The 23112-nt window shown below is 34.8% G+C and overlaps 1 protein-coding gene across 4 annotated transcripts in view; it reads right to left on the reverse strand.

Moving 5' to 3' along the window:
- DDX4 (DEAD-box helicase 4) overlaps nucleotides 1-23112 on the reverse strand; it is a 69318-nt gene that overhangs the window by 27526 nt on the left and 18680 nt on the right. For all 4 annotated transcript variants that reach the window (XM_069096492.1, XM_069096494.1, XM_069096493.1 and 1 more), the window contains 7 exons: nucleotides 11312-11410; nucleotides 9458-9541; nucleotides 8817-8858; nucleotides 7077-7124; nucleotides 6915-6959; nucleotides 6393-6535; nucleotides 5733-5885 (listed from right to left, as the gene is read on the reverse strand). In XM_069096492.1, coding sequence (XP_068952593.1) covers nucleotides 5733-5885; nucleotides 6393-6535; nucleotides 6915-6959; nucleotides 7077-7124; nucleotides 8817-8858; nucleotides 9458-9541; nucleotides 11312-11410 — 614 coding nt within the window. The remainder of the gene's footprint in view (nucleotides 1-5732; nucleotides 5886-6392; nucleotides 6536-6914; nucleotides 6960-7076; nucleotides 7125-8816; nucleotides 8859-9457; nucleotides 9542-11311; nucleotides 11411-23112) is intronic.

Consider the following 23112-nt stretch of genomic DNA (forward strand, 5'->3'; position numbering starts at 1 on the left):
CTCTATCACCTCATGAGCTCTCATATGTTTAATTACTACCTCTAAGCAAATGAAATTACCATATATATGCCTAGCCCCAGTTTCTCCCCTAAGTTTCAGTTCCATATCACCACATGGTTATTGGACATTCAAAGTAGATTTTTCAGAGACATCTCAAACTCAAAATCACCAAAATAGAATTATCTTTTTTCTCAAATCTACCCCCCTCTTTAAAAATTTCAATGCTTCTATCAAAAATATCACCAGGAGGGGCGGCTAGGTGGTGCACAGCAGTGAGTAAGAGCACCAGCCCCAGAGTCGGGAGGACCCGGGATCGGTGCCAGCCTCAGATACTGAACACCCACACAAAAAAAAACTGGCAGTGTAACCTTGAGCAAGTTACTTTAACCCCAATTGCTTTAAAAAAAAATATCACCAGGTATATAACCTTAGCATTATCAACTCCCGCATATTTACTTATTCTATTACAAATATCCTGCCTTTAGTTGCCAAAACTTGTCATTTCTCCCTATCCAATACATCCTTCACACAGCTGCCAAGCTAATTTCCTTAAGCAGTCACTCCCCTAACTTATCAATACACTTTGTAATGCCTCTAAAATTTTTCTCTGTTTAACTTCTAAGGCCCTTAACAACCTGGCCCCAATCTATCTCAACAGCTTCATTATACATTACTCCTCTTTCCACAGTCTAAGGGCCAGACAAACTGACCTTCTTTTTGTTCTTTATATGTCACCTTATCTCCTATCCTCAAAATTTTGCCCTAGCTGTCTTCCCTGCCTGAAATGCATTCCCTTCTCATGAAATTGCTTTCTTCCCCTAAGACTCAATTCAAATGGTGCCTTACCAATTAAAATAATGAATTATGTTTGAGTTAGAAAATAACAACAATAATAAAATTCATCTGGAAGATGAAAAGATCAAGAACATAGAGGGAAGTGAAATATCAAGAAAGATAAAAATATAAAGGGAAATGAAAAAACGGAAAGTTTGGAAAAGCAGTAACAACTCAAACTATGCTACAAAGCAGTAATCATCAAAATATTTGTACTGGTTAAGAAAGAGGCTGATCAATCGAACAGATAGCTATACAATACAGAGAAGAAAATAAGTGTAGTTTTTGATAAACCTAAACATCCTAGACTTTGGGGCAAGAACTCATTATTCAACAAAAATTGCAGGTGAAAACTGTAAAGAAGCAGAGCAGAAACTAGGTAGAGACCAACATTTCACATTGTATACCAAGATAACCTCCAAATGAGTATATGTCTTAAGACATAACGGGTAACATCACAAAAAAATTAAAGTAGCAAGGAATAAATTACCTATCAGATCTATGTGTAAAAGTGTTTGTGACCATAAAATATAGAGAGGATCACAGAAAAGCAAAACGGACAATACTGATTACATAAAATTCCTTAAATTTTGCACAAATAAAATCAATGCAGCTAAAGTTGGGAAAGAAGCAGGTAAATAGGAAGGAAAATATTTTCCACAAGTTTCTCTAGTAAAGGTCCCATTTCCAAAATATATATGGAACTGATTAAAATTTATAAAATAAGAGCGACTCCCCAATTAAGGATATGAATAGGCAGTGTTCAGTGGAAAAAAATCCAAACTATCAATAGTCACAGAAAAATATTCTAAATCACTACTAATTAAAGAAATACAAATTAAAACTATTCTGATGTTCCACATCACACCAATCAGGTTGCCAAAGTAGACAAAAAAAGAAAATGAAAAATGCTGCAAGGGCTATAGAAAAACAGGTACATTAATGCACTGCTGATGGAAATGTGAACTTATCCAGTCATTCTGGAATGCAATTTGAAACTATGACCCCAAAAAAAGCTACTAAAATCTGCATATCCTTTGGACCCAGTAATATCACTGCCACCTCTATACCCAAAGAAATCAAAGAAAGAAGAGAAAGAGAGAAACAGTTACAGCAACTCTTTTGTGTTGGCAAAAAAAAAAAATGGAAACTTAAAGGATGCCCATCACTTGGGGAAAGGATGAACAAGTTACAGTGTAAGAATGTGATGGAATACTATTGGGCTGTAAGAAATGATGAAAGGGATGGTTTCAGAGATGCCTGGGAAGCTCTGTATGAATAACAGCAATATTATAAAGACAACTACTTCTAAACTTTAGCAATTCTGTTTGCCCAGTGACCAACCACACACAATTCCAGAGGACTCAAGATGAAATATATTACCCATCTCCCGACAGTGATGGTCTCAAAGAATACAGATGGAGATATATTATTGTGGGGAGCCAAGGAAGCCTGATTCAGGACTCAGATATTAAATCCTAATAGTGGACTTTAATATAAGAGCTCTCTGAGATGCAACTTTTTGTTGTTAGCTCCTGAGTTCTATGTTACAGGTTACATTTATTACGATGTTGAGTTCTGAGATCAATAGGCTCTACCCCAAGATTTTAGTTATTGAGAGCCAAAATATTTGATTCAGCACTCAGGTATTTTTGGGTGGTCAGCTCTCAATGTGATGTCTTTTGATGATTGTAGCTTTGGCTTTGAAGTATGCTCTCAATCGTATCTGTTTTTGACTATGGCTGCATTAAGAGGTACCTGAGGCCTAGATCAAAGGTCTTACCCTAAGACTTTAGTCTCCTAGATAACAAATCCTTACCAAATTATCTATTCTGTGCTACTTCCAGGATACAACAGACTAAGGTAATGATAAGAAAACTTGAGTCCCCTTCCTTTGTCTCTTTTGCTCTATAAAAACCTTGTACTAAGAATCAATAAATGGAGTTCATGGTTTTTCCTTGAACTACCCACATGGTCTGGTCATTTCTTATTCACATCTCCAGTCATACTTAGTGCTGGACACTGAGCAGACCATGGCATATTATTTTTTTAACATAACCAACACACAAATTTATTTTAATCAACTATGCACATCTATAACCAGGGTTTTGTTTTTCTTGCTTTCTCATTTGGTGAGGGAGGGAAAGCAGAAGAAGGAAGCAGGGGAAGGGAAACAATGTGGATCTAAAAACAAAGTATAAATTAAATAAATTAAAGAGCTTTGCAAACATTAAAAAGGACTCGATTCAAGCATCACCTTCTTTTACACAAAGCCTTTCCTGATTCCCCCCTAAATTATTAATGCCCTCCCTTACCTAAATAACATTTATCTTCTCTTCATATTTAATCTCTATATATTTATGCATGTGCATAGTCTCTCCCAACAGAAAATAAATGTCTCGAGAATGGGGATTGTTCTTTTCTTTTAAATTTTATCCCAAAGGCCCATTACTGTACCTGATAGCTACATAGTAGATACTTAATAAATATTTGTTGATTATGTGATATAGTAGCTAAAAAAAGATGAAAATAAGGTAGCTTTATTCTTTAAAAAGACACAAATTAATCTGAGGTTGATCATCACCACAGGATGTCTTCAGCATACTCTTCTAACATGACAGCTTCCAGGATAATTATAAAGCCATCACTCAGTATCCTCCTGGTATTAATAATCTCTCCTGAGTTTTTGCAATAATGTTCTCTCTTGCTTCTCCTCTTATATATATGACCACTTCTCTGTCTCCTTTGTTGGCTCCTCTTCCATATCAGACTACCTAACCTTGGCTGTACCTTAAAGCTATATTTTGGGCCTTCTCCCATTTTCTCTCTATACTTTCTCACTTGAGAACTTCATCTCCCACAGATTAATTATCATCTCTATATGATCTATACTCCAGCTTCCATCATTCACCCAAGCTCTAGTCAAACATCCCCAATTGTTCACTGGTTCTCAAATTGGCTACTTAATAGGCATCTAAAAACCTAACGAAAGCAGAACTCATCTTTTCCCAGACTCTAGCATTTTAAACATCCTTTTTTTTTATTTTTGGAGGGCAATTGGGGTTTAAACATCCCTATTTCTATCAAGAATCCCATAATCCTTTCATTCACTGAAGTACACAATACTGGCCTTGTCTCTGTCTCCTTACTGTCCTCCTCATCCCACAGATATATGGCAAATCTTGTCATTCCTTCTCCCTATTCACATCCCCAAAAATATAACTCGGGGTGTCATTACCTCCCACCAAAACTACTGCAAGTGGCCTAATGGGTCTTCACACCTCAAGTCTCTTTCTCTCCAATATATCTGCTACACAAATGCCAAAATGATTTTCCTTAATCAAAAATCTGACCATTGTACTGCCTGACTCAAGGGGAAGAAGTAGCTCCATACATCAGTGAATCAAATAATCAAATAATGGGCCTAGAGTCAGGAAGATCTGAGTTTAAAATCAGACAAACAGCCACTAGCTGTGAACTCTAGACAAGTCACTTAACTTGTTTGCCTCAGTTTCCTCAAAACTGTAAAAATAGGGATGATAATAGCACCTACCATACAGGGTTGTTGTAAGAACAAATGAGATATTTGTAAAAAGCACTGGCATATAGGTGCTACAGAAATGTTTATTCCTTTCTATTCTCCCTTTAAATGGGAGAATACCACTGAGATCAAAGACAAGCTCTTTTGTTCAGCTTTTTAAGTCTTTCATAGCCTGATCACACACTGTCTTTCCAATATTATTCATGATTCCCTTTATACACTGTACTGTACAGTCAGCTGGTATTCTTGCTATGTCCCATAGATGCGTTTCCATTGCTCATCTCGACACCTTTGCACTGGTTGTCCTACACTGCTAGACTGTATTCTCTACTTAACCTCCATTCCCCCCTTAGAATCTCCCTTTATCTTTAAACGTCTAAACAATCAGGTGACACTTTATAAAAAAAAATTATCCCCAATTCCCCCCAAGCTGTTACCATTCTCCCTCATTTATTTCATACATATTTATATATCCTCCCTCCAGCTCATCAAAGTAGTAGGCTCCTTGAGAGCAGGATTGTCTTTGTATTCTTTGTATCTAACATACCACCCAGTACAGGGCAGGCTAAATACACAGAAAGAGAGACTGACTTGGAAGACAAATATTCTAAACATAGAGCCCTGGAGGAGGAATCCATACACAGAGATTATCAACTGTGTGACCTTTTCTTAAACAAATAAAATTCTGGGCTCCTATTGCCTCAGTGAATCATACCACTATTACTCTTAATCACCTTATCTCTTTCCTTCCATTTCTACCCTATAAACTTGGTGGGAGTGCAGCAAATGAGTTCCATAATCCAGATAATTTCTGCAAGACCCAAAGGGACAGATCTGAACTTTCTATTCACCCCATCTTCCTACTTAGCTCCGAACAATTCTAGGACTACCCTGGTTTCCCTAGACCCCTTTAAACTAAGGCCAACCAGCTGCCCCTGAATCTAAATAAGTGAGAACAAGCCACAACAGATATTCCCAACTCCCTACTTTCTTGTTTGCCATATTTATAACAGATATTAATTTCTGTTTTCCAAACTCTTGTATTTAAACTACAATACTGTGCTTTTTTAGATATTACTACCTTCTACAGATTGAACATTCCGTAAATAAAAATTACCTCTGTAGAGTGAAACAATCTTAGAAATAGCTTAACATTAAGTACTCAGAGCCCAACAAAATAAGGAATTAAAAAGCAAAGAAAGTTATGCACAACATTTTTATACCACCTTTATGATAATCTACAGTAAGCCAATGTTCTCCCTTACAAACAAAACAGAATGGAGGTGCCTATAAAAAACAAAATTCTTAAATCTATGACATTCAAATATAGTACAAGAAACATATGAACATAACTTACAGTTTTCCCAGATCCTGTCTGAGCACAAGCCATCAAATCTCTCCCTGCCAGTATAATAGGAATACTGTATTTCTGAACAGGAGTAAGTTTGGTATAACCAGCTTTAGTAATGTTGTTATTGAGTGTCTGACAGAGATCAGCTTCTTCAAAAGTCTAAGGAAAAGTACAAAGGATGAAATTATAGATTATACACATTATGAAATTACATAAATTATAGCAATAATACTTAGAAATTAATCACATATAATTCACATTTTCCTTAAAAATTTAAATGAATTGAAAATCCTAAAGTTATGCTACCAATTTTTTTTACTCTAAAAGCCATGCTCAAGAATCTTACTGCTTGCCAAAATTTCCAAAACATCAACTAAAACCATGTTCTTTCTTGCTCTTGAAAGTTAAGATTTTTTAATTCTTGGAGAATTTATGCTTTTGGCTTTCAGGAAAATTTTTAAAAAGTTTTCCTATTTGAAAGAATATTTTATTCATGTTATTATAATACACTATAAAATTTCATTTTGAATAGCTCATCTGTTGACAAATTTCATACCTAGTAATCTAACATTAATTTTGAGAAATGTATTTTCAAATACTATTAATAAAAATATACTAGGAAAAGGTTTGTTTGGTAGCAAGTATACAAAGCATAAATAGACTAACCAGTATTGCCGGTGGAGCATCATGTCCAGAAACTTCCACAAGAATAGTATCATATTTGTCAAAGTTTATACCAGTCTGGTAGTGTGCAAAGATAGCTTCTTCATTTTCAGGTGGAGGAGGTGGTATGTAGGTCACTTTTGGTCCTTGAATATAAAATATCTCAACAGTTATAAAACTGACAAGAATGAACTACTGACTAAAAAAAATGTAAAGAATGTTAAAGCTATGTAAATATTAAAAGTTAAACATATGACCAAGTTTTAAATGCTTCTTTGTTCCCCACCCTTTAATAAAGTCTTTAATGTTTAAGTAGAAAAAATTAACTGGTTTAGGAAAATAAGCTGTTGCATTTTAGATTTTACATTTCCTTCATAATAAGATTTTTAAAGTTATTATTAAAACTCTATTCATATGTTTGTACATTTAATGATTTGATCAATGTGTTCTTGAAAGCATATCAATGTTCTAAATATACTTTTAACATTTATAATGTTACTATAAATAAGGTCAACTAACTAATACCTTGAAAGTCACCACTTTCTCCTTCAGCCCCTGATTTCCAAGTGTCTTAGTAAGGGATCAAAAAGAAAGGAAAAAGAAAAACATGTTTCACAAATTCAGAAATGAAAAATCATCACAATAAAATCAAACAAATGAAATCAATTATATAAAATTAAAGCTTACTTCTTCCAGAACCTGCCACTACTTCTTCATTGAATCCTTTGTAACCACCTATTAAAGCAGTTAGCAGTAAAATGGTAAACATAAAAGATTACATACATTTGAGATTGTTCCTTAAAAAGTAGACAAGTATCTTTTAACCACACTACATGCAACAACTGTTTGAATTCAATATCAGGAGTAGGAACCTACATATTAATCTGCTTAGTACCCAGAAATGTGTTGAATTTTGTATCCCTCCTGCTTGTACCAGGCTAATTATTCTTCTCTATTCCCTAAAGGCATACTCCAGAATTTGTTTTTCAACTGGAGGGAACCCCAGGAAAACCAAAGAAAGTTTTCCTCAGGTAAAGACTCCACATAACAACAGTATAGTCACAAAAAGAAATACAGATGGGAATAAACCTAACAAATCCTCTCACCTGGTATTCTCCAAAGGGCACAACCTAAGTAATCAGACACAAAAGCAAAAAAGCTTTGTGAACAGCATCAAATAATGCATGGGAAATCCTGCTAGCAACTACCAAAAACAGTATGTGGTTTTAATTGGTCCTTCACTAATTATTTCTTCAATGGAAAAACCATTATGTAGGGAATAGCAAAAGGAAAACTGTACTAGAAAGCCCATGAGACAAAGTATTAGAGAATCAAAATAAATGTTGCTGATTTTTCACAATAAAATAAGTCAAAACAAGCTCCTCCCAATCTGAAGGCTTCAGCATTTTAAAAACTTTCTTATATGGCTTGCAACAATGCTTAGTATTTTGTCACGTAAGAGCTACTTACTTCTTCAGCTACCTCCAGGCCAAATGCCCTACCCCTTTGTGAGGGATGATTTGCAGTGAAGTTATTACCCCATTCTGAACATCCTATATACATTCTTATTATTTCCTTATATTTTGTAAGTTCAATATTGCTTCCATATATATATATATATATGTAAGTCATTGTGTATTTTAAGGTAATGTAAGAGCTATTGAGTATTAATACAACTGATTGGATTAACTATTGAGACCAAATTAGAAGTGTTTTTAGTTTGGGGAAAGGAATGATAGTTGAGAGGTAGCAAAGGGTTAAGTTTCTATAGAACTGCAAGAATTGCTGAAACAAGACTACTGATAAAAAGTATCAGACAGCAGCCCTGGGAAGAAGTTTGAGTTCCCAGAGAACGCCTAGATAATACTAAAAATGAAGTAATGTTGGCAGCAGCAGGTGGATTTGACCAATCAGAAAGTAGACAGCGGCCTTGGGACACTCAGGCCCATAAGGACACATCTAGGTTGGACTTGAAGGGGGTTCAGTATTCTGAGGTTGTTAGTGCGCTTGTGTAGCGGACCTCACGTATTATGTATGTTATCTAACAAAATTAGAGCCTCATTAGTAATAATTAGGCTAATGTTTGGGAGGGGCGGGTAACCCTTGCTTATTTAACCCAGTTTCTGCTTCTGTACCTCGGCCTCCTCTCTCTCGGTGCTGTGCCAGAGACTGGACTGCCTGCTTGTTGTGAGATTCTAATAAAACTACCTTCACTTTGAGAGGTCTCTGAGAAGTCAATTTGGGTCAGGGTCTCCACAACCCCACACACCTTCAACTTAATACAAAAACATGTTTCTAAGCACTACCACTTTTCCATAAGAAAAGATAAGGCAGAAAAAGAAAATATGCTGAATGGATAGCTTTTATTTCAATCTAAATTACTATTATCAAATTTTAAAGTAAGTACCCTCTCCCCCCAAACCTCACCTCTTCCACCAACACTTCTGCCTCGGAAATTGTCACCGTTACCTGAAAAGTATTTGACAACAAGCTTAAATTTTTTTAATTCTCCTCAACCACCAAGCCAAAATGGATATTTCTATTTGATCACTGCTGGGCTAATAAAAGGAATTATTCACTCTAATTCTTCTACCCAAGTTTTCTTCTATTTATGTATCTAATTCAAATTTTTCCTCATATTTAAATCTCTCCACATCTATTATGCTCTCTTTTTCATTTACTCCCAAATCCTATTCATTCCTCCACTTTTCTTTTAATTTCATTCCCTTCACACTTGTCCATGAGCCAGCAAATTATTTCCTCCTTCCCCCCAATGATTTTAATCAACTTTAATTTATACCCTGAAATTAACTTGTAGGTAACAATGCATAGTGTGTAGATTAAAAAAAAAAAAGAAACAAAAGTTTTTTTAAACCAAATACACAAATACAAAAAGACAATCAGCTATTATTTACACTTGACATCAATACTTCAGCAGAGCAAAAAATAGAGAATGAAGGAGAATAGGGAGAGATTCTGTGTGTTTTACCATAGCAAATATACTATTTATTAAAACACACACACACACACACACACACACCTTTCATCAATAAATTCTAGATTCTTACCTGCTGGATCAACCAATCCCATTCTTCTTGAACTAAAAAATCCACCAAGGCATTGAGGCCCATCTTCACGTGCAGATTCACTATCTAAATTTTGTAGATATAAAATGTATTATATGCTTTAAGTATATTATATTATTTGATGTTTTTCAAATGTTTTAAAATCACTCAACTGTATTCAAAATGATTTATGCTTAAAATTTGCCTGAAGACAATCAGAGACACATCCAATTAGCTGCCACATGTAGTCTATAACAACTCTCACTTACCTCTGCCCCCTTCTCTCTACTCAATTATCTCTTCCATGGACTATGGGAGAGGTCTATCCCCTCAACAATCCATTTTCCACAGAACAACCAAAATAACAATGAACAGGTCTGACCATGTCATTCCCCATGAAAAAAACCTCTAGTACCCCAGTGACTCCAGAATCCTAGTGCCTCCTCACCCTCAGTATTTAAAGTTCTTCACATACATCCCGGCTCCAGCCTAACTCTTCAGACTGATTTTATATTACACCAACTTTGTGTTCTCTACATTCCAGAAGAACTGGCTTAATGGCTTTTACAACTAAGCATTATTTCATTTACTGCCTCCATGCCCTTGCAAGGCCTGTCCTGTGGCCTGGAATACAACCTTTGTTAACCTCTGCCTCTTAGGAGTCATTCCATCCCTTCAAGTTTCAACAACTGAAGAAAGCTATTCTTGACCTCCCTGTCAGTGTTCTCTCCCTGCTCAAATCTTCTTACATTAATATAGCTTTATAAGTGGTAAGCATCTTTCCCACACCCCCCCCCCCCAAGAGACAACACTTTAAGTCAGGGACTTGTTTTTTTCATTTTGTCTTTGTATTCTTAACATTCTGCATAGTACTGCTGTCCTGCTACGTGTTTAATAAAGACTTACTATAGGAATAACCTTTCGAATTCAAGCAGACTGGGGAACAAGAGTTTCTTCCCAACGAATCTCAAAAAAAATTTTCCATGGATTCTATAGGTTGAGAAAGTTATCTTCTATAGTTAACGATTTCCCTGGGAAATAGCTTTTCGTGCTCAATATTAGTTAGGACTGGTCACATGCAAAATCACTGAACAAATCAAGGTCACCTCTCTCTACTTTCACGTTCTCCAGAATATCCCCCAGCAGCATCCCACTCTGGTCAACTGCCCATCCAAGCGGACCATGACCAAAAGCCAACCCCACTACCTCTAAATTCAAACACTTTCTCTCCTTGACCTCCAAATGATCTCTCTTCCCAAGAAGCCCATGCATTTGAGGGGTGACCTTCTGGAAGCAATGCCAAAGTGAACACTGGAGAATATTTCTGGCAATATGGCAAAAAACAGGACCTTGAAAGAATTCCTCAAATCACACAAAACAAAGTATTGGGTTAGTCTATCTTTGAAGATTCTGAAGACCTAGTTCAGTTCCCAAATCCATTATAATTTTCAATCATTTTCCGTGTATGTATGCTTTAAAAAAACTTAACAAGAAACAGAGATATCTGGCAGATAGGACACAACAGTGGTTTTCATAAATTTAAAGGACTGTCATGTAAAAGAAGGATCACATTTATTCTGTTTCACTTTAAGGGGAGAACTAGGATCAATGAATAGAAGGTAAAATTTCAACTCAATCAGAATTACCCAGCAATTAGTTTTTCAAACAGAAGAATTATGCAGTAAATTACCCATTAATTACAAGAGGAGTGGATAACTGCTTGTTGAGATGTTTTAGAAGCAATTCATCTATCAGAAAGGCGTTGAACTGAGCTCTAAAGTACCTCTCAACTCCAATTCTAGAAACGTAGCATCAATATTAAATCAAAGGTGGCACACAATTCACCACTCTACTAACTGTGAGTGAGACCAAATCCTCCACGGTAACCTCGGAAACTGCCACGTCCACCTCTTCTTGATGACCCTGAAGCTTCTGAATCATTTCCATCTTGATAACCTAGAAAGTTACAACAAAACAAAAACTTGATACTTTGGTTCATGGAATTTAATTAGCTTATGAATTATTACAGAAGCGTCCAATTTCAAACAGAGTAGTCTCTACATTTACATTATTTTTCTTACACAATTTTTCATTAGTAACATGTTACAATCCACTCATGTAAACTGTACATATAACCACTGACCTCTGAATTTACTGCAACTCTAATTCTTTGGAAACTGAGGAATTATTTAACATATACCATCAGTGGAAGAAAGTTGATATGATTTCATTTATAGTTTTTGTTTCAGGGAGAATCTTGGAGTTCATTAAAAGCACAATTTTTTATTAAGGTTAAAATGTATGATTTCTGTACTCCTGGACAGTAATTCTCAGATAAGTCCTAATATGCCATTGTAAATAGAAATTCATTTTAAATTTATTAGACATTAATATTCTCTGGGACAAAACCCAAAAAAGTCACATAGAAAACAAATGAATACAAAACAAAATGCCCAGGGACAGTTTGGTACTTAAATTGCATACAGGCCTTTTTAGTGGCAGATCTTGCAAAAATCTACCTTGGAAATAGGCAGAACAAAAAAAAATGGACTGATAGTTGTTGGTCCTTAGTTAAAACCTATTACAGAACATTCACCAACAATTAACCACAAACCTCTAGTATGCTATAAAAATCTTTCTAGTAAACCCAGAGATTTCCTTATTCTCATTTGACAGTGCCTAACTAGGGAGTGGAAATGATAGTGATTTCCATGATAGAAAGCAGAAAGTTTACATTTTTTCGTGTAAACAGATATACACGTGAATGGGCATAATTCACTCAGATGACTGGCAACAATCAAAAGTGCCACAAATTTTAAAAAGTTGAGCTTAACTACAGGAGAGAAAAATGGAGTTATCTCCTAAACTTATACAAATGATAAGTGTAATTCCCTTAAGTTAGAAAAGTTTCCCTTCTCCCTGAGAGGAATAGCAATAGATCTAGTTGCTTAACTTAGCACCTCCAGCAAACAGTTTGTCACACGTTTCAAATCCTACTAAACATGAACTGAGAGTTCTGGAACTTTGTCCAAAACTCACAAGATTACAGTAAATTCCCAGGAAACTTTATTATATCACTCTTAAGAGCTTCCAACAATATTTGATTCTCAGTAAAGCAGCAGTACATAAAAGAAAATCACAAAAAAACCCAACCCTTTTTATATGACCAAGAAAACCCAGCAGAAACAAAGAGAAATAGAAATTTTGTCCAAAATAATTAGATTATGTAAAATATAGGTAACTTATCAAAACATAAATAGAAATCAATACAATTATAAAATACTCTTTATCAAAAAAAAGGGTCTTAAAATTTAGAAAGACAATTGCTCATGTGTAGGCCTCTTAATATACTAAAAAATGACAATACTAATTTACAAATTCAGTGCCATACCAAACTACCAAACACTTGCTTTATAGAACAAAAGGGAAATAATTTATCTGGAGGAATAAAATGTTAAGAAATCTCAAGGGAAATTATAGGGGAAAAATAAGGTAGGAAAAGAGTTCTAGCAATTTAGCTTAATGGGGGGGAAAAAGTTGGATTAGTGAAACAAATCAGATTCCCAAGATCCAGAAGCAATCAAAACAGAATAGTATTAATGTTCAATGAACCCAAATACACCGACTACTGGTTAAGAACCCAATATTTGTAAAAAAAAAAAAAAAAACAAAATTATGGGAAAAGTGAGAAATAGCATGGGAAAATTAGGAAAATACTAAAAGTTCATGCCAGCAGTGAATAGAGCACCAGCCCTGGAATCAGGAGGACCTGAGTTCAAATGCGGCCTCAGACACTTAACACAAAAACTAGCCATGTGACCTTGGGCAAGTCACTTAACCCAATTGCCCTCCAAAAAATAAAAGAGTAAAATTTCATACCATACACCATAATAAGCTCCAAATGGATATGTGACCTAGATACAACAAAGTTAGAAGAGATCTTTTACTTCACAGATGGGGGAAAGTTCTTACCCAAAAAGATACTGAAATAACAAATGATAAAATATACAATTTCAATTACATAAAATTGAAAAGATTTTACAGAACATCACCACTGCAGTTAAAATTAGAAGGGAAGCAGTCAACTGAGGAAGAAAAAGATCCATCAAGCTTCTATAATAAAGGTCAGGTAGCCAAGATATACAGGGAATTGATACAAATGTGTAAGTTCTATTCCACAACAGATAAAGGGCAAAGGAACAGCAGTTCTCATAAGAAATGTCACCTACCAATAACCATTAAAAAAAAACACTCCAAATCATCAACAACAAAAGAAGTGTAAATTAAAACAATGTTGGGGGCATTACCTCACCCCCATAAAACTGGCAAAAAAAATTAAAATAAAAGGACAATTCAGGAAAGGACTTGTAATTCCGGTGGTGCAATAAAGAAGTTCTAACTTCCTAGAAGGGGAACTTAGAACTATATCCTCAAAATTTCTGAACTGCAGAGCCATGATACTGCTAGGCATGACTTCATGGGAATCAAAAACAGTAGTATTTTTTTGTTATAGCAAAGAATTGGAAACAAAAGAAGTTCCCATCATTTGGGGAGCCGCTGAACAAATTAAAGCATATGAATGAAATAGAAAATTATTGTGACAGAAATGATGAAGACAGAATCAGAAAAATTTGTATGAATTGACAGAGTAAAATACGTAAAACCAAGAGAAAATATATACAGTGATTATATGAATGATTAACAACACTGTTAAGATAAACAACTGTGACAAACTTAAATGCAATAACTGGGCATTGGGGGCATAAGACTGCTGATGAAGGATGCTTTCCACATCCACTTTCTTGACAGGCAGGTGGCATAGACTATAGGTACTTAAAAAGATAAAACATTTTCAAACATGATCAATGCATGAATTTGTTTTGCTTGACAAATTATTTGTTACAAATGATTCTTTCGTTTGAGGGGAGACAAACAGGAAGAAGCAGGAAGTGAAATGAGTTTAAAAACAAAAACAATGGATATGAACAGGCAGTTTTCAGATAGAGAAATTAAAGCTATCTATAGTCATGAAAAAATGCTCTAAATTACTATTGATTAGAGAAATGCAAATCAAAACAACACTGAGGTGCCACAATCACACCCACCAGATTGGTTAGCAGGACAAAACAGGAAAATGACAATATTGGAGATGTGGGAAAACTGAAACACTGATGCATTGTTGGTGCAATTGTGAACTGATCCAACCATTATGGAGAGCAATTTGAAACTATGCCCAAAGGGCTATAAAACTGTGCATACCCTCTGACCCAGCAATGCCACTTTTAGGTCTGTGTACCAAAAAGATCATAAAAATAGAAAAAGGACCCATATGTACAAAAATATTTAAAGTACCTCTTTTTGTGGTGGCCAAGAACTAGAAACTGGGGGGATGCCCATCAACTAGGGAATGGTTGAACAAGTTGTGGTATATGAATGTAATGGAATACTAGTACACTCTAAGAAAAGATAAGCATGCAGACTTCAGAAAAACCTGGAAAGACTTACATGAACTGATACTGAATGAAGTAAACAGAACCAGGAGAACATTGTGCACAGTATGACTAACTTTTTGAGACTTAGCTCTTCTTATCAATGCAAGGATCTAAGACAACTCCAAAAGACTCATGATGGAAAATGCTAACTACAACCAGAAAAAGAACTATGGGGTCTAAATGCAGATTGAAGCATACTATTTGCTCTTTTTTTTTTTTTTAACATTCTTTCTCATGGTTCCTCCCATTGGTTCTAATTCCTTTTTACAACATAGTTAATGTGAAAATAGGTTTAGAATGTATATATAGAGCCTATATCAGATTGCATGCTGTCTTGGGTAGGAGTAAGGGAGGAAGGGGAAGAAATTTAAAATCCAAAATCTTATGGAAGTGAATGTTGAAAACTAAAAACTAATTTAAAAAAATAAAGACCAAAAAAAATCTGAACCTTATTAATAATGCTTAAATCTTACAAGGGAAAAGCAAGCTGAAAATTTATCCTATCTTTCTGCAGTTGCTGAAAATGTTGCCAAAGCTGACACCTCATTAAAAAATTTTAAGTTTCATTTAAAGCTTTTCAAAAATTTTTATGGATAAATTATTTCACCCCAAAAATTTGATACATTCCCAAATGAATATGCAATTTTATATGCAATCCATGACAAGTTGAGTATAACATAAAAGTGACTGATATGCCCTCATTTCAGTAGCTATTTGCTAAAGTATATGTGCATTATATCTGCAATAGTAATTGCTAATATTTATACACAAATATTTAATTTTATCCTCACAGAATTCCTGGGAGAAAGGTGCTATTATTATCCCCATTACAGAGATAAGGAAACTGAGTCAGAGGCTAACTGATTTATCCAGGGTTATAAAGCTAGGAAGTGTCTAAAACTGGATTTGAACTCGTCAACTCTATGTTCAACACTATCCACTGCACAACCTATTTGCCATATACTAACTTAAAATTATTCACAATGATGTCCACTATCTTCATCTGAGTTTTTTTGCCATTTTAATTTGTCTTCATTTACAGTAATTGTAGCAATTGTATCTAATTGCTTTTGGTTCTGCCATGTTCACTCTATCACTTAACTAATTTCTTCCCTTAATTTCTTTAATTTCATTTCTTATGGGACAGTAATATTCCATTTTATCTACCTACTATAATTAGTTCAGTAACTCCCCAATTGTGGGGCATACAATTTGTCACCAATTTTTCCTATTACTCAAATTGTCTTCCCTAAAAGAGAGAACCAATCCATAGTTCTCCAACAGTAAATTAATTATTATTTTCCAGAATCCCTAACATTAAATTAATATGACTTTTCCAGAATCCTTATAAATATTTTATTTTTAAGGTTTTTTTGCCACATTTGCCAAGAGGATACCTCAGAATGATACTTTTTTTGAAAAATCTGCATTTTTCTGGTGATTAGCAATTTTAAATCTTTTTAGATAGTTGATAATATGTTTTGATTTATGAGAACCAGTTGCTTATAAGCAGTGACCACCTTAACTACTGAGGAATGACTCAATTTTACAGATGCTAATTTCCTAAAGATTTTGGAATGTCAGGTTTTTTAAGGGGAGCTTTTATGCAATAATGCCCCCCAGTATATATTTCTTCATCTTATTTTAGCTACATGTATTTTAATATAATCAAAAATAATTTTTAGCTGACAATTTTCTTAATATATTCTACGTCAAGGGTAGTTACAAATTCATTCCTTATCCGCAGTTGAGACATAATTTGCATGCTACTCTTTAATGTGAAACCTTTTATATTTAGTGCATTTAACCATTTGGAACTTACTGTGGTACATCGTATTTTCCATCAAACTACTATATAATTTTGAATTAAGTTATTTCTCAACATTTTATGCTCTTGTAAACTATTACAGGCAAATGGCTGCTTCTAACCTTGCTTAGACCCATAAACATGAACTTTTTTTTCTTTTTCCAGTACCTTACAGTTTTGTTCATCTGGAATTTAATGTCAAACCATTTTTGTTCTTACTTTTTTTCATTACTACCTGAGACAATCTTTCCTTTTGTTCTTTCCTAGAAATAATATTTTACTTAATTCTACAAAGGATACTTTTGGTAAAGACATAGCATTAAAGCTATAAATTTGGGTAATATTGAAATTTTTACCATACTGACAAAGCCAAGACTTGACACTATGGAAATCATTACTTTTTTTTTTAATTCCTCTGAAAAATGCTTGGGTAATGGTGCTCAGACAAGTCTTACGGCTATATTCTAAAAATTCCCAGATATTAAAAATAGTTCATTATTTTCCATAATATTCTTCTTCTTTGTTTTTATTAGAAACATAGAGAAATGGTGATAATTCTGTGTTTTCATATTTTATATCATGCTAATCTACTAAAACAACTCATTTATCACATTTCCCCCATAACTTTCTATACTTAAAGAAACCTTATCACTCAAATGGTGATAATCTTGGGTCCTTTTCACTAAAGATTACACTCTAATTCATTTTTCTTACTGTATTAAGGGAGGGAATTTCTAGTAACAAGTCAGATAATGGTAACAGTGGACATTGTTGTTTTACAACTGATCTTTTCACTTTCAAATTCCTCCCTCAATAGCTGGCATATTCCTACAAACAGAAACCTAACCTTGTTATTCTCCTATTTAAATATTCAGTGGTTCCCATTTGCCTCTCAGCTAAAATACAAAATTCAAAGACTGTTACAAGTAGGACAATTAACAGTAGTGCTGGGGGCAGAGCCAAGATGGTGGAGTAAAAGCACAAACTTGGCTCTGGCTTCAACCATCTCCAATGCCTGTTTAAAAAATGACTCTAAACAAATTTTAATGCTACAGAACCCACAAAGAGACAGAGAGAAACAAATCTTCTGCTGAAGGCGGCCTGGCAGGCTGACAGGAAAGGTCTATTGCAGTACACTAGGAGCCGAGTACAGCCCCAGCAAGCCTTTAGTTCCGGCCCCAGGGTGGCCCCAACCAGCACCCAGACTGGCCAGAGCAGACTTCAGGAGACTGAATTACTAGCAGTTGTGGTGGTTTCCAGACTCCTCAAAGCATAAAAGTCAAGGACAAAGTAAGATGTCAGTCAGGAACTCTGTCGTAAGGATGAAAGAACAGTGCAGCCCCTGTCCCCAGGAGAGAAGTGGTGGGAGGCACAGTGGTGGCACATGACTGCTTTCAGAGCTCCTGACCTACAGATCACTGGGGGACCAAATGACCATTCAGAAGGTAATTGCTTTTACTTTGACCTGCCTGGATCTGGATCATGGTCTTGGGTGGTAGTCCTGGAGTGTGTGGCCAAAGAGCCAGAGTTTGTGGGGATTGTAGAGAGGGTGCCCAACTAATAGCTCTGGCAGCTGCGAAAACCACAGCAATTTAGGACAAAGTTCTCTCCGTATTGTAAGCAAAGTACTACCATGGCAAAGAACTCAAAAGTCAAGTAATTGGCAAGATGAGGAAAAGCAATCAGAACATTGGATCCTTTTTTGGGGACAAAAAGCATCAAAGTATAGAACTGAAGGAGGACAATGAAGTCAGAACTCCTGCATCAAAAGCTTCTAAGAAAAATATTAACTGGTCACAAGCCATGGAGGAACTCAAGAAGGATTCTGAAAATCAAGTAAGAGAAGTGGAGGAAAAACTGGGAAGAGAAATGAGAATGATGCAAGAAAATCATGAAAAGCAAGTCAACAGCCTGCTAAAGGAGACCCGAAAATACACTGAAGAAAATAACACCTTAAAAAATAGACTAACTCAAATGGCAAAAGAGGTCCAAAAAAGCCAATGAGGAGAAGAATGTCTTAAAAAGCCAAATTTGCCAGATGGAAAAGGAATTTCAAAAACTCATTGAAGAGAATAACTCCTTCAAAATTATATTGGAGCAACTGGAAGCTAATAACTTTATGAGAAATCAAGATACTATTAAACAGATCCAAACAAATGAAAAAATAGAAGTCAGTGTGAAATATCTCATTGGAAAAACCACTGACCTGGAAAATAGATCCAGGAGAGAACATTTAAAAATCACTGCACTACCTGAAAGCCATGACGAAAAAAAGAACCCAGAAATCATCCTTCAAGAAATTCTCAAGGAAAACTGCCCTGATATTCTAGAACCAGAGGGCAAAATAGAGGTTGAAAGAATTCACCAATCACCTCTTGAAAAAGATCCCAAAAAGAAAACTCCTAGGAATATTATAGCCAAATTCCAGAGTTCCCAGGTCAAGGAGAAAATACTACAAGCAGCCAGGAAGGTATAATTTTACTATCATGGAAACACAATCAGGATAACACAAGATCTATAGCAGCAGAATATGATATTCCAGAGGACAAAGAAACTAGGATTAAAACCAAGAATCACCTACCCAGCAAAACTGAGTATAATGCTTCAGAGGAAAATACGGTCATTCAATGAAATAGAGGACTTTCAGGCATTCTTGATGAAAAAACCAGCTGAATAGAAAATCTGACTTTCAATTACAAGAACCAAGAGAAGCATGAGGTCAAAAGGAAAGAAAAATCATAAGGAACTTATTAAAGCTGAACTATTTATTTACATTCCTACATGGAAAAACAATAATTATAACTCATGAGACTTTTCTCAACATGAGGCTAGTTGAAGGGAATATATATGTATATATGTATACATACATATATATGTATGTATAGGAAGGTGTATGTGTGTATAAATATATATGTGAGTGTATGCATAAGTGTGTACATGTATACATAGACAAAGGGCACAGGATGGGTTGAATATAAAGGGATGATATCTTAATAAAATTAAGAGGTGAGAGAGGAATATATTAGGAGGAGAAAGGGAGAGAGATTAGGATAAATAATCTCATATAAAAGAGGCAAGAGAACACTGTTACAATGGAGAGGGAAAAGCAGGAAGGTGAAAGGGAATGGGTCAACCTTACTCTCATTGAATTTGGCTTAAGGAGGGAATAACATACACATTCAGTTGGGCATCTTACCCTACCGGAAAGCAGGTGGAAAGGAGATAAGAAGGGGGGATTATATAAAGGAGGGCAGATTGGGGGAGAGGGTAGTTAGAAGCAAACACTTTTGAAAAGGGACAAGCTCAAAGTAGGAAACAGAATAAGTGGGGTGCAGGATAGGATGGAGGGAAATATAGTTGTCTTTCACAATATAACTACTATGGAAATGTTTTGCATAACTACACATGTACAACCTATGTTGAACTGCTTGTCTTCCCAGTGGGGGTGGGTGAGAAGGGAAGAAGGGAAAGACTCAAAAAACAAATGTTAATGCATATTATATGCAACTGGGCAATAAGATATACAGGCACTGGGGCATAGAAATCCATCTTGCCCTACTAGAAAGTTAGGGGGAAAAATAGAGGAGGATATAAGAGAAAACAGATTGGGGGAGGGGGTATTCAGTAGGCTCACTATTTTGGGGTGGGGGTAGGGAAGAGACAGGGAGAAAATTTTTTAACTCAAAATCTTGTGGAAAAAATGTTGAAAACTAAAAATAAATAAATTGGAAAACAAACAAATAAAAAATAGTGCTGAGCTTAGAGTCAGGAAGATCTGACCTTTAAACCCTGCCTCAGACATTAGCTGTGTGACTTCATAAGTGATTTAACCTCAGCTTTAGCTTCATCTGTAAAAAGAGAAATTAATTCAATGGCCTCTAAAGTCTTTTTCAGCTCCAAATCAATGATCTCTCCAATATAGCTTTCCATCTATTTTTGCACTGTTATTTCACATTACTTCCTTTTATGCACTTCCTATTTCATTAAAATTATTCAATATAGATGGTTCAGATAGAATGCTATCTGCCCCTCTATGCCTTTGCAAAGACTGCCTCCATATCTGGAATATGCATATGAATTTCTTCATCTCTATACATCTCACAGCTTTCTAAAAAAAAAGCTCAGGTACCACTTCATGTAAAAGGCTTTTTTGAATTCCAGTAATTAGTGTCCTCTATTTACTTATCCTACATACATGTTTAGCCCTTCAGTAAAATATAAGTTCTGCATGAGGAAAGATTTTCATTAAGTCCAGTGTTGAGAACATAAGCACTTGGTAAACATCTGTTCACCAAATTAAATTACTGCCAAAACTCTCTGCATTTCTCCATTACAAAGAATGTTAACTTTTAATTTTAAATGGTTTTGGACATATTCAAGAAGTCTTTTATTCTAGTAGTGCTTGATTTCAAAGACTTTTTCCTCATCCTTTTAATAGTTATTTTAGTCACTAATAATTATGCTAATCGTTTTACTAATAGTGAACTATCCTTAAGTTTCCGGCATCAATAAAATTGTCATGAATAATTTATTTCTATAAACTCTATTTAATATCTTTACATGAAAATTTTTTATCTGTAAATAGTATTGTTCTCTAGTTGTTATTCTCTACTTTATCCCTCTCTCTCGTGGCAATCAAAACCATGCTTATCTCACAAAACAATTTGGTACAGTGTTGACTTTTTCCATTTTTAAGAAGTCTTATAGTGGTGGCTAGGTGGCATAGTGAATAAAGCACCTGCCCTGGAGTCAGGACAACCTGAGTCCAAATCCGGCCTCAGACACTTAACACAAAAACTAGCCATGTGACCTTGGGCAAGTCACTTAACCCCAACTGCCCTCCAAAAAGCAAAAAATAAGTCATAATCACATATGGATATTTGTTCCTTAAAATTTTCACAAAATTCGCTTACAAATGCCATCTAGATATTAAGGGGTTTTTTTTTTTCTGTTTGGTTAAATTTTTCTGAGATACTTCCAGTTATGCTAATTTTTCGAATTTAAGCTATTCATCTATTTTGTTTAGGTTTTTACTTTCATCATGTAATCTGGCATATTAATTTCTAATAACCACTTCTTGAGCATTCATTATTTCTCTTTTAAATTTAGTTTTATTTTTAATCAACATAAATAAGTTAATCCATTTTGTTACTATTCAAAATACCAGCTTCTTTATTACAGTCTATTTATTTTCAATTCTGTTTCTCATATCTTTTAACTTTCCAAATTTCTTATTTTGAACATTTTTGGTTTGTTAAGTAGTTTGGTTTTATACTCTTTAAAATGCACACACAACTCCTTATCTTTTTTTTGTTAAGTATTTAGGGATTTAAATTTTTCTATAGACTCCTTTATCAATATCTCAACTCCTCATATGTTCTCTCAATATTTTTTTGTTTCTATGATATGGTCTCCAATATCAATTTTTTAGTCTCCATTAAGATTTATACTTCTCATTCTTTTAACATTTCCTTTATTGATTAAAATTTTATTTTGGCATGTAAAGGAGATTTTTAACATTCCTGCCTTTCTGTATTTGAGCGCTGTCCCACCCAAATAGTTAATTCTTGCTAATCACCCATGGGAGCCTGAAAAATACATACTAATATCTCCAGAAGTGTACATCCATTGACCATATTTTTCCAACATTTTGAGCAAAATTGTAATTTCCTCTTTATCTTTCTTTTGGATTCGTTAAGCTTTTCCAGAAGAACATGAAAGTAGCCTGGAATAAGTTTTTTAATCTGGGACATTTTAACACAACAGTTAGCTTTTTTAACAAAATGGCAGCTATGTTTGCCATTTTGTGCATATAAGTTTATTATCAGTATTCTTTATCTGCAGTACCTCTAGACATAATGTAATTTTCCCACTTGTCTCTGTTATCTTGTTAAAATAAAACCTTACTGGGGAAAAAAATTCACTTTTAATTTCCTTGGATTTATCTAAAGCATAATGAATGCCCTTTTGCTACTCTACATACGAGCTATTTTAGCCAATCCCTTGAAATGTGCATCAATCCCTATATGCTCTAAATAAATGTCCTCTAAGCATCAAATCAATAAACTACCAACAAATGGGTTTTGATTTCTAATCCACCTTGTAATTTGTTTCCTTTTTATTGGGGAATTCAGCCTATTAACACTAACGCTTATAATTTCAAGTCTTGGCTTTCCTCCATTAGACCTTGCTACTTTAACCCTACCACCCCTTTTTATCAGCTATTTTATTAATCCAACATTATTTCCTGCATTAACATATGGTCACATATTTGCCCTTACCAAACACAGAAATAATTTTCACTTTTTAAAAATTATGATACTTAACATTATCTTTCCCTCACGTCCCATATCTCTTTG

Source organism: Petaurus breviceps, unplaced genomic scaffold, assembly GCF_028583685.1.
Source record: "Petaurus breviceps papuanus isolate PSGF00001 unplaced genomic scaffold, PetGlider_PUasm1.0 229, whole genome shotgun sequence".
Lineage (NCBI taxonomy): Eukaryota > Metazoa > Chordata > Mammalia > Diprotodontia > Petauridae > Petaurus > Petaurus breviceps.